The sequence below is a fragment of the Psammomys obesus genome, unplaced genomic scaffold, assembly GCF_907164565.1.
Source record: "Psammomys obesus unplaced genomic scaffold, mPsaObe1.curated_primary_1811, whole genome shotgun sequence".
Classification (NCBI taxonomy): Eukaryota; Metazoa; Chordata; class Mammalia; order Rodentia; family Muridae; genus Psammomys; species Psammomys obesus.
In genome coordinates this window covers 32,900,933-32,915,798 of record NW_026596034.1, presented here as the reverse complement: position 1 = coordinate 32,915,798, position 14,866 = coordinate 32,900,933, and the positions used below count along the sequence as shown (strand labels likewise).

Below are 14,866 nucleotides of genomic sequence, written 5' to 3'. Positions count from 1 at the left end.
ACTAGCACTAACCCGACAGCTGACTGGTCCAGACAGTACTACACGCCAGGGGCAGGTGGGGAGGGAGGGCCGGTCAAAGACTTCATAAATAAGAGCGGGTCCCAGACCCGCAATTTGTCAACATTTCTTAAATAGGTGCGTTATTTAAATCTTATGTACAAGAACCACTTTGCATAGCGATGGTGGGGACAGAGGACGATGGGCTGACATGACTGGGTATTCCTGTCCTGATGGCAGGGGCGAGATCTCGGCTCGGTGCACCTCCAGGAAGAAAGCGTCCTCCTTCTGGCCTGAGTCGATGGCATCAGGCTGGATGAATGCCCCCACACAGGGCATCACACGACAAAGGCAAAGAAAATCCACACAGGGATCCCCGCCCGCCCCTCCCCCGCCCTCCCTACCCGCTTGTTCCTCCACTTGTTGCCACCAAGGCCGCTTTTGATCAAGGTCAAAGGTTCCAATATGAAGCTCTAAGAATTAGGCGGGGGCTGGGCGTGCTGAGGATCCCCCACCCCTCCCCCCTCCGCCCCCCAAGACTCCCCCATCTATCCCACAGTCAGGTGCTAGGGCCACCCCAGGGCCCACTGCTCTACGGCTATTAGTCAAGAGTCGGTTTTTCTTTCTTTCTTTCTTTTTTTTTTTTTTGTGCGACGCCATCCTGTGCACACAGGGGGCTTCACCAGGCTTCCGTGTAGCGGACATCAACCTCCTTCAGATTAGGAAGCTTGGCCTGTGGGAGATAAGAAGATACCTGGTCACATACCAGCCACTACCCCCCAGCAACCCTGAGGGGCGCGGCAAGGGTAGAGGTGTCTCCTACCATCCACAGGGTCTCCATTGTGAGGCTGTGGGCTCTCAGGGCTCTGGAAGAGCCTGGTGACAGTAAACAGAGAGAGCACAGGGCAGGTGGCCTCACAGACATGAGGAAGTGGCTGCAGAAACCACAGATAGAGCAGACACAATTACAGTTGCTGTATGAGACTGGATTCCGCATCTGGTGTCCTGAGGCTTGTTTTCTGGTGAGTGAAGTTAAACCGTGTCCTGTCCTTGGCTCCCGGGTGGTATTCAGGATTACGACAGTCCAGGAAAGCCCTAAGTGTGTGATAGACTCTATATACCTAGGTCCCTTCCCATTGTTAACTGGGAATGGGCAGAGTGGGTGAGGGAGCAGGGCAGCACCAGCAGCCAGCTTGGACTCTTCCTCTTGGCTTCCTTTATCCTTAAACCACAATAAGGTCCCACCTGATACTTTTATTAAACTTATTTAATAAATACATTTTAATAAAGTTATTAAATAAAATAAATTTATTTGAGACAGAGCCTCATGTAGTCCAGGCTAGCCTCAAACAGCCATGAAGCTAAAGATAATCTACTTTTAATCCTTCTGCCTTCAGCTCCTAGGGACCGGGTTATAAGCATGTACTATGTCATCAGTTTGTATGGTACTGGCCACGGAACACGGGCCTTTGTGCACACCAGGCAAGTGCTCTACCAACTGAGCCCCACCCACAGCCCAATCCACTTGCAAGGTTCTTCTTAGGCCCTGCTCTCTGTTCCTGTCGGCAGACTTTCTCCTGCCTTCCCAACATCCCTGCATACCCACCAGCATGATTCAATAACACACATACACCTCCACGCATTATGGACACACATACACATACAAACACATACACACACACACACACACACACACACACACACACTCTTCAACAGTCTTCCCTGCCCCGGCAGAAGTGGCAAACTGGAGGGCCCATGGTCACCGGTACAAAGCTGAGAAATACCTTCAAGCCATACTTGCCAGGTTAGGAGGCTGTACAGAAAAATACAGATTTCTAGGTTCTCTTGGAAAACAAAAACAAACAAACAAACAAAGAAAACAAAAACAAACCCCAAACCAGGAAGACTGGGCCAGATGGCATAGTGAACCATGTGGGTTTGCCTGCCTCACTTAAGCACAAAACATTCTTCTTCAACAGTCAGGCTGTTCCCAGATGCCCCAGGAGAAGAAAAGATGGAGGTCGTTCAAAAGCTAGTACCACTGGGGTGGCACCATGTCCCTCTGGGGCATAAAAATTAACTAAGGGGCTGGTCAGATGGCTCAGCAGGTAAAGGTGTTTGTTGCGCAAACCTAGTGACCTAGGTTTCATCCCTGAAACTCACAAAAAGGTGGAAAAAGACAAGTGAGACCACAAAGTACTGTGGCCAGTACACACACACACACCCACACACACCCACCCACACGTGCTCTCAATGAAAAGAATCAGTGGCTCTGTGGCTTCTGGGAACTTGAGTGCAGGAGGCCCCCCCGACTCCAGTGCCTTTGTGTGTAAGCACACAGATGTAGCGAGCAGGTGTGGGTCCATTCCTGGGGGCCATATTTCTTCCAAGCCTGACCCAACGCTGAGAGCACTGGTGAGCAGAGGCATCCTGGCCGCATCCAACTTCACAGCTTTGCCCTGCAACTGACTGCCCTCCCCCTCAGCCTCCTACGTTCTGTGCCTTCTGGGGCTCAGTGACCTGTCTGGTCACACATCAAGGCAGCTGCTCTTTGCTCTCTTTGTTCCCCGCCTGGGCTTGGCAGGTGCTGTGTCCATACCTTGACTAGACAGCAAGCCTGGCCGTGGGACCAGTGGCTTGGAGGGCTACCAGGTGACCCTAGCGAAGGAGGAACCTGAGCAAAGTCTTCAGGGGACCCTCTGACAGTGGCTTCCAGGATGTGGGTGTATTTCTGCGACCCAAAGGAGGAAGTGCTCAAGCACATTCTCTGATGAAGTGTCCCAGCTGCCACACTCTGGGCCTCCTCCTCACCCTGCTCTGTTGTCAGGCCAGCCCCCGGAGGGCCTGCACCACTCTAGTGAACACATGGCCCTGCTTCTGCCTGGCTCCTGGTTCCACAGTTCATCTTCCAGACAACAGCTAAAGTTTTAAAACTAGGACTTGGCACCCCACCAAGAGGCCCCAGGGGTGTTCTGACATTGGATAGAATCCAGTCCTTCTGTGACCCATGAGAATTTCTTTTTTTTTCTTTCGGAGACAGGGTTTCTCTGTGTAGCCTTGGCTGCCCTGGGCTTGCTTTGTAAAATAGGCTGGCCCCAAACTCATAGCGATGCGCCTGCCTCTGCCTCCCTGAGTGCTGGGATTAAGGGCATGCGCCACTTTGCCTGGCTCCACGAGGACTCTTCTCTCTCCCTTTCTAGCTGTGCTTGTTAGGGCCAGGGCTTGCCTGCCTGCCTTCTCTGCTTCAGGACCTTTGCACCACCTTCCTCTCACTCTGGCCATCCCACGCTTCTCATCCTCTTCATTTAATATATGTGGCCTCTTCTTGGAAGGAATGGTCCTTGGGTCTCCTGTGTGTGCCACACGGATCCTCATTTCTAAGATGGCTTTCCTGGTCACTCCCCCCCTCACCCCTACCCATCTTTGTCCGCTCCTAGTGTGCCAGCCATTGCTCTGGAGAAGCAGCTCTAAGGGTGGCCAGGGAGGGAAGGAGGGGGCGAGCAAGGGTGGGGGCTTACCTTCAGATCCTCATAGGTATCAGCCGAGAGCTTGGTGCTGTTCATATTTAAACTGCAAAGACTCTTCATGGCTGGGTAAGGATAGACACACAGACAGTGAGCCCCCGTGAAGGACTATGGCAGGATAGGAACATTCAAGCCACAGGCCAACTCTCAGTGAGGATGTTGTGAGGGAGCTGCAATGGCATGGGTTTAGCTACCACGACCACCAGGAAGCCCACCTCATGCTCTGGGCTTCAGGGCTGGGTCTTTTCTTGGCCTCTGACCTTCTTTCCCTTTCATCTGTCCCTGCCCCCTGGGGATCCTGGGCACTTCCTGGTGTTGCTGGCTCACATCTCTGACTTTTAGTCTCAAGAGCAAATATCAAGTCTCGGAGTTTACTGCTGGAGCCACACAGGTGCTTCCTGGAAACATGTCCAGACTCGTATGCCGAGATGCCGTGGGCGGCCAGACCAGTGGGGATCCTGCACAGAAGCCACCCAGCCACGTGTGACTCCTAGGAGGATCCTGCAGGGAGCTGCTCAGTGTCGTTTATTTCCCACCATCTAGACCTGGTCCACAAGCTTGCACTGTCACAGCCATTTCTGTGATCTACTGTCAAACCCTCTCTGCCACCTCCTAGAAGCTTCCTTCGCCATTTCACAGCTGAGGGATGAGGCCTCTTGTCTAAGCTGACAGGTTAGAAAACAGGGACACTGGCAGACTGCCAGGCTCACAGACCCCTTGGTCAGAGCTCTGTGGAACCAGCATCCCAGCCCCTCCCCCAGGCTCCTGTCACTAAATGCTTCTCAAGTCCGGCCCAATAGCGGCGGGGAGCCAGCAGCACAGAGGTGTCATTCTGCACAATTAGCGAGGCTGGAGTTGCTGGCTGGGACACACCAGTGACAATGGTGCCCTAGAGAACTGTCCTCGAAAGTGGGTTAAGGTGGCTGGACGGAAGGAGCAGGCTACTGCCACAAACTTTCCCCTCTCCTCTAGACTTCTAGCTCCCTGAGGGCGAGGGCGGGGACATCCCTCTAGGCTTCTTTCCGGCACCTGGCCTGTGCCAGCACGCAACAGGCCTGCTACAAGATAGTTATTAATGAACTGTTCCTTCTCCAAGGTGCCCAGCAGGGGTCAGCCCACCTGCTGCAGGCCCGGTACTCACAGCTGAGGGCCAGCAGGCCCGCGTCGGTGACGGGGGTCTCACACAGGTTCAGCACCTGGAGCATAGTGAGGTGTTCCGACAGGAGCCGCAGGCCGGCGTCTCCAAACTGTGGGGGCACAGGGGTTCTTAGCTTCTCCAGGTCCAGGGAAGGGGGACCCTAAGCCTGGGGTAGGAGTGGGAGGTGGCGAAATCTAGCTATGAGGCCATGGCCCTCTTTTCAGAGTTTCAGATCTAGTTTCTGACAGGGACATAAGACCAGGAAAGGGTTTCTCTGAGAGTTCTGAACTCAGGCTCCTAAGCCTGAAGGAGGTACTTGGGCGGGGGCTTTTTCAAGAAATGGAAGAGCCTGTGTAGCCAACAGACCAGTGGTACCAAGCTGGAACCCAGCAGGCCCTTCCCTGGCAGGCTGAAGAGGTGAACTGAGGTGAGCGCCCAGACCTGGGTCTGTGCAGGGCTTGCCCTGGGCTTCTGTGTTCCCATGTGGGAAATGGTTATGAGGCCTCCAACCTCCTCCTGTCTTGGGGAGAGGGTTAGGGTTATATGTATAGAGCATGTGGCTGGGCACGTGGGCTCTGAGTACAAAGATCAGGTATGGGGGGGTGAGGAAGAGGACAGGGCGTGGGCGGAGCGGCACCTGCGTGGACCACAGATTGAGCTGCTTGAGGGAAGGCAGTTTGATGAGGTGCTCGGCGCAGGCACTGGTGACGTTGGTGAAGGCCAAGCTGAGGTTCTCCAGGTTTCCAAAGGAGCCAGAGCTCAGCAGGCGGGCCAGGTCCGCATCCTGCAGTGGGTGGCACGGCGCTCAGGGCAGGCCGGGGGATCTATCGGCTGAGCCTCACGCCCTCTCCCCTCTGCCCTGTCTGCCGCCGCCGATACTGTCTCTGACCACACCAAGGGCTTCGTGTCCCCAGGAGCTGTGGGGTGGTGGCTCGGCCTGTGGTGTGACTCACAGCTTGAGTCACAGATGGGCGGCAACCTAGGCCAGCACTCTCCCAAGCAGAGCGTGCACATGCGCAAGCGTGTAGTGCCTCTCTCTGTATTTGTGTGTGTGTGTGTCACAGCTTTTGTGTGTTTTCCATGTGAATAGCTGGTCACCACCCTCAGCCCCAAGCCAGCAGGGGACCACACATGCCACATGCCCTGGACTGAGAGGGTCTTCCCTTTGACATTTAGCTGTTCCCTGAATTACAGCTAATTTCCCAGCATTCTTTGCACCTAAATATGGCCAGGTGCCGAATACGAATAATGAGACAAAAACTTCTAGGAAGAATCTCCAAGGGAAGGGAGGGCTGTTCCCCAACACTTCCTTCTTCCTGCTGGCTGGAGCCTGGGTAGGCTTCCTAGTCCAGGAGCAGGAAGCCATGCCTTGAGGACAGTGGGGTAGCAGTAAATTAGATCCCCAACGAGTTTGGAAAATGGGAGAACAGGGTACAGATCTTATAAGGTTGTAAAAGTCAAACAAACTAACAATCCAGTGCCTATTAGTTACTGTAACCATGGTTACCAGCAACCCTTCAGTAATACTGCTGATGTCACCAGGAATCTTTTGTCTTTCTGAGGTACTGGAGAAGAAGCCTGGAGCCCCACACATGACAAACTAGTACACTACCTGTGAGCTGCAACCCCACTGTCAACGCCTTAATTCTGCTTAGTTTTCATTTCTCTCCCTTCAGTCCCTTCACCTCCTAGAAGAGCTGGCCTGTCTTGGCCTGTCTCCCTGCCCCATTCATTGCAGGCGTCTCTGCTCTCCCCTCTCGGGCATCCCAGCAGCTGGACAGTTCACCTTCCCGCCTTCCATCTTGCCCTCCTGCACCGCCCATGCCCACCCAGAGACCGAAATCTACTCACCGTGGACTTGGAGGGCAGTGTTAGCCTGGTGGGCCCGCCTTTTCTTTGCTGCAATAGAAAGGAGACCAACTGAGATACCTGTCCACTCTGCCACCAGCCTCATGGAGACACGGCTCCTCTCTTGAGCAGAAGGCACCATGGCAGTCACAGCACAGGCAGCTTAGGGCACACGTGACACGGAGAAACACTAGCAGAGGGTGAGAGTCCAAGCGCTCTGATCAGAGGGGATGACACCCATCCAGATCTTGGGGTAACTTCCACCAAGAGCCCTGGCAAGTCACCGAGAAGTTTTATACCAGATGTGTCATGGCAAGGACCTGGGCTGTGCATACCTTTTGCCAAAGAGCCACACTGAGGACAAAGAGTGGCTTCAGAGGAAAGGACGGGCCTGAGTGCGCACACATGTAGAGAGCCAGCCCCTCAGCCTCGACTGGGAACGGCAGTGACCCGGGGGGCCCTGCACCAAAGTGGCCCGCCTGCTTTACCTCTCTGTGTCCACCTAGAGTCCTGTGAGAAGCACAGGCGACAATCCCCAGCTCTTTGGGTGTGGAACAGCAGTCACTAGGGGCCATCTCATGCTCTGGGCGGACTCGAGGACTTACCAGCTCCTTCAGCTCCCGCTGCCGGTCGCACAGCTGTTCGTACATGCGCTTGCCCACGTCCGTGCTCTCCAGCGTGGAGATGATCTGCAGCTGGGTGTCGTTGTTGTCAATGATGTTGTACTCCAGCATCAGACACAGGATCTAGCAGGAGTCATTGAGGGCGTGTCAGGGAGTGGCCCGCCCCAGGACCGTGGCCCACCACAGGACCCTGGCATACGCTGTTCCCGGTATCTGGAGTGTTTCGCTTTGGTCTAGTGTCTCAGTTTCACCTCCAGGGGAACCTAGGGTCTTTCCACCAGGCCTTCCTGTGCCTTCCTGTAAGGTGGAGCCCTGTTCACACCCCCCTTGACTGATGGGCAACACGGTGACTGCTTTCTAGAGGACGGGATTCGGCAAGGTGGTGCCTCCCAATTCTGACAGCTGTTATCAAACCCTGTTGTGCACAGGAAAGGTTCTCTAGGGGTATCTGGCTTTGGGGACTTGGTGGAGTAGTAGAGAAGAGAAGACAGAGCAGGAACAACCAGATGTGGCATGAGGGCCCTGGGCTCATGCACTTGATAACTGAGGAGTGACACTGAAGCTAAACGAAGCAGAGAGAGGCTGGGGCTGCCTCAGTCCTCTGGTCAGAGAAAAAAAAAGCCTTGCAAAAGACCCCTGGACTCCAAGTCCCATGACAGCCCCAGGAGACCCCCCAGGAGAAGAGCCTAGGCGAGTCTAGGCTTTTCTTGATCTGTTAGGGTTCTTGGTTTGTTAGGGTTCTCTCTTCCATGTGCAGACAGTTGCTCTATAGTAATAAGCAACAGAACAAATGCTTCTTGATGGCTGTGAGCCACATGCTAGATCCCAACTGGAATGAACCAGCCACAGTCGGAGAAGCACAGCTGTATGCCCACGAGGCTGCGGTCACACTTGCCTTGCCCGCACCGCCTGCTCCTCACACAGACCCCATGCGATGGCACCTGGATCAGGGCCTCACCTCTGCCATGGTTTGGTTCCCTCTCAGCGCCAGGAGCATGCAGGGGCCCAGCTTGTTTTCCGCCAGCGAGAGCAGAAACTTTTTGGTCTTGTAACAGGAGCCCATGAGGATGTGCACCTGGGGGGGGCAAGAAGACTCAGGTAAGGAGGCAACTGGGCTGTCACCGCAGTGCTGTGACCTTCAGCACTAGCCACACCCAGTCAGGCCCACCTCAGGTGGGAAAAGGTAGGAAACGGGGACGCAGTGAACTTCCCTGCTTGTGCCAAGAGCCTGGACCCTGGTGACCACCAGACCATCCCTGTGGACGGTCCTCTGTGGACAGAGACCTCTTCCCAATGTGGGAAGGACGGCACGCTGAGTGACACAGACAAAGGTGAGACTACACTGGGGCGGGGGGCAGGCAACAGACCCAGTCACCCACACAGGGGAGCAGCCGGCTGGCACTGTCCAGGGAAATGGACAGTTAGCATGAAAGGGCAAAGAGGTGAAGCTGGCGGGGAGCAAGTGCCCAGAGCTGGGCGGTGCTGTGCAGAGTCGTGAGGCCCTGAATGCTGCTGAGCAGCGTGGTAACACATTGGAGCCCCCTTTCCCCAGCTCCCTTCGGGAGTTTTGGCCCTGAGAATTCCTAGCATTGGATGTGCCAGATAGAAATTTCTAGGCAGTCCTTGCTAGGTGGGGGACAACAGGCCTGACACACGTGGCAGCTGGGCTGTTATGTGCCCTGTTCTGTGATACCAAAAGCTGTTTTGAGAGATCACCCACCCTGTTCCCTGCTCCCTCCCCAGATATGCTGTGGGGGAGGGGTGGGCTGGGAGTGTCTTGCATTTAGAGGTAAGAGCACAAGAGGAGGGGCTCCCCAACCTGTCAACAGAGGTGCTGGAGACCAAACACCCTGCAATTTCATGTAACAGCAAAAGCCTTCTGGAAGAGGCAGCCAAATCCAGGGACCACTTCTCGCCATGTGTCTCCATGGAAACAACACACTTCCATCCCCTCGGCTGCCTGCTTCCTTCCCTGTCTATATATTCTTCCGCCCCGTCATTAACAACTCTGGCATACAAATGAAATCACTCGGGTGGGAGCTGACTCCCTGTGTTCTCCCTCACATTGAGTCTCAGCATGAAGGGGCGGGGGAAACACCAAGCATTGCCATGGTGAAGCTGTGACATCAGAGGAAGCCAGGGAGGCGAGACACAGGCGCGAGCAGGCAGTTAGGCATGTTTCTAGGTACCCGAGACACTGAGAAAGAAGGTCTAGGGCAGCACTCGAGGGGTTTGGAGCAGATGCCTAAGGAAAAAGACCTAAAATTAAGCCCCGTGAGGTGGTATCAGAGGATACGCCTATTTGTCGTCGCCAATGCATAGATCTGTCTGTCAATTTCACTGTGGTAACCATTTACCCTACAAACCAGTCCCTAAAACAGCTAGGAATGACTTGAGCCAAGCTGGGGTCTCAGAGTCCATGGGTAGCTCAGTATTTCATACCTGTCACTCCACACAATTCTATGGTGCCTAGGGGAAGCCATCTCTTTGTCTCTTTGTACATTTGAAGCCTGGAGCCCAGACAGGCCAGTCAGCATACAAGGTGAACTGGGCAGTGACCTGAGGCTCTGGTTTAGCGGATGCCTGCATTTTCCCCATGTCACATGACCCCAGAAGAATGTGTGATCTGTGAACGCAGTTGGGTGTGTCAGGGAAAAAAGTAGCTTGAGGTCACTGGTCACTTGGGCAGACCTCCTGTCCTGGGAAAAGAGGATGTGTTTTTTCCTGCTACAGAAAAAGCCACTACCTCTAGACAGCGGCCTGGCCTATGAAGGGCTTGCAGAGTCCTGTCAGGAAGCCACTGGACCTCACCGGGCCTTTGTTGCCGCCCAGGTGTGATCCTGTGGCAGGGCTGCTACATGGATTCCAAAGAGCTGACCCAGAGTTCTACATCAGTGCTTCTACACCTGTGGCTCACAACTCCTTTGGGGGTTGAACAACCCTTTCACAGGGGTGCCGTATCAGATATTTGCGTTATGATTTGTAACAGCAGCAAAATTATAGTCATGAAGGAATAACGAAATAATTTTAGGGTTGGGTTGTCACCACAACATGAGGAGCTGTATTAAAGGGTCACAGCATCAGGAAGGTGAGAGCCACGCGGCTATGTATCGTAAGGAGGTACCAGAAGCCGCTGTGGACGCAGTTACTGGTTTAGTGACCACAATACTTTCATACTGAGGTGGAGACAAGCACCCTGAGTCTGGCCCCCAAGTCCCTCACTATGAGGACTGGCTTAGCAGGTGGCTCGAGAGTACCTTGTGGCAAGCTGCACCTGTCCCTTGCACAGAACATCACCATGGCAACCAAGTGTGAGGTTGGACAGTCAATGATTTGGCCCTCAGCTGCCTGGACTGTAAAATGGAGGGACAGTGAAGGTCCTGACTTCCTGAAGCAGGTGTCAGGCTCTCGGCTCAGGTAAACAAGAATTAGTGACGCTCCCTCTGTGGTCACCTCCCTCTTCATGGCTGGCACTGTGCTGGCCAAAAGACTTGCAGGCAGGCCACAGTGAGCTGGCTACCGCGCAAGTCAGGATGGAACAGCCCGACACCCACCAGTGGCTTCCTGTGGGGACCCCACGTACCATGCTGGCAAATAGCTCCCCATCATCATCACAGGCCACCCCTCCGGGGCTGTAGAGCTGGAACCAGCCGTCCTTGCCTGCCCGTACACTCAGCAGGCATGAGTGGACCTGGAAGCAGAGGACAAACACACCATCAGTTCCACACAGTCTCAGGTGCGAAGGAAATGCGAGTGGTGTCAAGAAGCCAGGTAGTCAGAAAATGCATGCACTTCCCATAGCTCCAAAAACATTGACCTCCTACTAAGTTCCATAGGCCTTTGGGGAACACACAGTGGCCTCCACATTGTGAAGTCCAGCCACGTGTCCCCAGCTTGCTAGGACAGCCGAGAGGCCTTCCTATCTGGGAGACAGGGCTGTGACCTTGCAGGGCAGAGCACCCCCAAATCGGCCCTGTCTCCATTTCTGCTTTCTATGTTTCCCTTGGGTGTGCTATTTCCTCTCTCTTTTCTTTACTTTGATTCCATCCCCCCTCAAGACAGGGTAGCCTTGGCTGTCTTGAAACTTGCTCTGTAGATCAGACTGGCCTTGAACTCAGAGATCCGCCTGCCTCTGCCTCCTGAGTGCGGGGATTACAGGTTTTTGGCACCATGCCTGACGTCCTCTCTTTTTTCTTGTTGGGTCTCTGGTCCTCTCTGTCTCCCAGTCCTTTCTTTTGCTCTCTGACCTTCCCTGGGGTTTATCTCTAACCCTTAGGCTTGGCTTGTTGCTGGCCTTGTTTTAGTCCATTCCCAGCCATTCCTTGTGGGGCAGTCTTCCCTCCAGGCCTGGTCTGGTGATCGCAAGCTCTCTCCAACCCTGCTGTGAAGTCTCATCCTCACCTTCTCATCTGTCCATCTGACCCTTCTCTATTGAAGGGTCTCTCTCTGTTTAGAGTGGGGGCAATGGCAGGGCCCAAAAAACAACTTTTGATTGGGAGGGATTTTACACCCACCTACAGCCACCGTGATCCCAGCACATGGACACACATACGTTCATGTACATGCACACACACACACACACACCTGCTCTTTATGCCCTCTCCTGCTCCTCAGAAGCAAACTGTGAGTAGGGACTGATCATCAACTTGAGGGTGAGGGCCTTTGCTGCTGAGTCATTTGTGCACAGTAAGTCTCTCACAGACCCACAAACAGGCAGCAAAGGCAGTGAGTCTCAGAACTGAAGGATTAGCTACCATTAATTTATGACTGGCCCAGGAATAAGAACTTGAGCATGCCAGGCTAGTCAATAGGGATGGCCAAGAATTTTTAAAAGAGAATGACTTTGGCTTCACTTAAGAGGCAGAAAGCAGGAGGGGAGATGAAAACGAGGAACAGAGAACAGGAACTGGAGCTAGAGCCTGGACTCAAGCTCTGGTGTCATCCGGAACAGCCCAATGCCCTTCCCTGGGTTTGGTTCCTTGTGGCCTCACTTGTGTCCCTGCTGGGAATATCTCCCTTTCCAGCAGCTCATTCTGTTCCTCTGTCCTGGTGAGCAGCTGGTGTCACTGACTGTCCCAATTTTAAAGCCTGCCCTTGAAGTGAGGTCTCCCTGTCCAGGAGGACTTTTAGATCTCATCTTCACACGAGTTAAGAAAGCTTCAGGCTGAAGAAAAACTGAGACAAGGTGCTATCTCCTCACCAGCCTTCCTGCTCCCCTCCCCTACACCACACCAGAGGACGGTGGCTTGTGAAACCTATGATGGAGCCAGAACCTTCTAGAATGAGATTACCCACTGTAGCCTGCAGACTATGTAAGGAGCAAGAAGGGTGCTTCCTCACAACACATTGTCTCAGAGCAACCAGATCCAGACATATGAAGGTTAGCGGGAGCCTGCCTGGTGGGCAAGCAATGAGGTATAGGGACAGTTGCTCTACAGCATCTAGATTTGGCCTGAGAGACTGGGTCACAGGTCATGAGTGTGTGCTTCTGGGCAAGGCCAGTGTGTCCATACCACATCTGGTGCATGACTTAGCTTCCATTTACCTAAGTGATTCTTTCTTTTTGTTCTTGTTATTTGTTGTGCTGTTTATTTGTTTGTTTTGTTTTTCGAGACAGGGTTTCTCTGTTTTTGGCTGTCCTGGAACTCGCCCTATAGACCAGGCTGGCCTCAAACTCAAGAGATCCGCCTGCCTCTGCCTCCCAAACGCTGGAATTAAAGGCATGTGCCACCACTGCCCGGCTTGGGGGTGAGGATTCTGAAGCCACAAAGGTATAAGAACGGCTTCCTCTCGGTGTTGTAAGGGTTAACGGGAAGCATGCATGTGATTGACATGAGGCAGGGGCTTAAGAAAGGACACATGTGATGGTTACTTCCCAAACTGTCTCTCCTTGCTCATGCAGTTTTGGTGTGGACATCTGCCCAGTTTTTCTGGAAGCTCAGAGCTTTTCAGAGAGCTCAGATTTCAGCTATGACTCCTTGCTTGGTCCAGGGATTCCCAAGAATAGCGGTACAAAAACAGGACCATAACGCTGACTGGAAGCTGGCTGGACATCCCATGGAGGACCCACTAAATCTCAAGCCGTCTGGTATGGAGACACTGCCTGCCAGTCTCTGATTAGCCAAAGTGGCAACACATGGGTGACAATATCTGGGTTGCACACAGGGCCCGGAGCCTACATAGTTTGCACTAAGGATTCAGTAAAATGATGGCCTCTGCAAGAGGACCTAGAGGCCCCAAACCTGTTTTCCAACAGTAGAAAAAAGGTTCTCTGGGCTGAGGCATGGCTAGGTGTCTGCTTAGATCCCATTCCCAATAAATAAATAGGAAAAAAAGTTTAAAAAAAGGAAAAGGCTTACTTCCTGTCTTGGATCTTCTGCAAACCTCTGAATCACATACTTCAGCTCCCTGGAAGGAAGAGGAGGGTGGGTCATTTGCAGGCCTGAGTAGACACTGGTGCATTGGGGGTGGGAGGCGGTGGCGGAAGAGAGGTCAGGAGCAGGTGGTGGCAGACAAGGCAAGGCACGTGGGACATTTCCTAGCAGGGCTTGGATGTGTGTCATGGGGGACCGCTCAGGAGGAGCCTCCCAGAATACATGCAGTCCAAAGATGGATGGAAGGTGGCTGGTGGCGGCAGGGGCGTGGTGGTGACCTGGCGCATGGGGCAGCCACAGCAGAAGAAGGTGGGGCAGGTGCCTCTGGCATACTCACTTTGTGAACTTCTCGTGTGCGAGAGCTCTGTACCAAAAACAAAGAGACAGGAAGTCAGGGGCCTTTGATGTCCAACGATCCCATTTCCTCCAGGGACAGCTAGACTTTAGCTCTGATTAGAACGATGTCGGGGAAATTGACAAAGACACACAGATATCAAAGGTATCCCTCCTTTGACAAGGTGAGAATCACAGCAACATGAACAGGCTGAGCCATCGGTGTCCCCAGAGTTAACACCAGGCCCACACCTGTCAACTGCAGAGACAGGCTCACCACCCGGGTTCACCATCGAGCGCGTGCTGGCACGCATGGGCTCCAGGGACCCAGGTGTGTTCGTTAATTGTTCCACAATTAAGGCGAGGCCGCACTAATTACCATGGAACACTGCCAGGCAATCAGGGACCATTCTTCCAAGTGAATTGCATCATGGGCCACTGTCAAGCGGGTCCCAGGGCCTGTGGGGACAGCTGCTGTAGCCAATGATGGCACAGACAGAGGAGGCTCTGAGGAGTCAGATTTCTCTGTTCTCCATTCTTGGGGGCCCTGAGGGAACTAGCCCGGCCAGCAAATGGGGCAATTACTGGGTGTAATGTCCCGCTCGGAGGAGCTGCATTCATAAACACAAGCGCACTAATGGGCTCTGCAGAGAGCCCCAAGTGCCTCCCAAGGCCCAGCAGCTTCCAATCTGTCAAAACAGACCTGCAGGCACTCGAGGAGGCCCATGGCTCAGCGGCAGCTCCCAGCAAGTTGTGACCCACCACACAACACTGTTTCCCATGATGCATTCCACCTTCGTATGAGAGACGGACGGTCCATTTCTGGCCACACTCAGAGTGTGGTGTGAGCTAACAGCCATCAAGGGTCAAATACTGCAGCAGGTTTATCCCGCACAGTCCTGAAATGCATTTTCTTTTCTTCCTTTTCCTTCTTTTCCTTCCTTCCTTCCTTCCTTCCTTCCTTCCTTCCTTCCTTCCTTCCTTCCTTCCTTCCTTCCTTCCTTTCCTTCCTTCCTTCCTTCCTTCCTT

General features: G+C 53.6%; 1 protein-coding gene across 1 annotated transcript in view; it reads right to left on the bottom strand.

Moving 5' to 3' along the window:
- Nucleotides 1-623: 623 nt before the first annotated feature.
- Nucleotides 624-14,866, bottom strand: part of Cmip (c-Maf inducing protein) — a 191,235-nt gene continuing 176,992 nt past the window's right edge. The window contains exons 12-21 of the mRNA XM_055620832.1: nt 13,842-13,868; nt 13,490-13,538; nt 10,714-10,821; nt 8,089-8,205; nt 7,113-7,253; nt 6,511-6,558; nt 5,297-5,443; nt 4,663-4,768; nt 3,516-3,586; nt 624-730 (exon numbers count right to left, since the gene is read on the bottom strand). Of these exons, the coding sequence (XP_055476807.1) occupies nt 677-730; nt 3,516-3,586; nt 4,663-4,768; nt 5,297-5,443; nt 6,511-6,558; nt 7,113-7,253; nt 8,089-8,205; nt 10,714-10,821; nt 13,490-13,538; nt 13,842-13,868 (868 nt within the window). The 3' untranslated portion in view covers nt 624-676. The remainder of the gene's footprint in view (nt 731-3,515; nt 3,587-4,662; nt 4,769-5,296; nt 5,444-6,510; nt 6,559-7,112; nt 7,254-8,088; nt 8,206-10,713; nt 10,822-13,489; nt 13,539-13,841; nt 13,869-14,866) is intronic.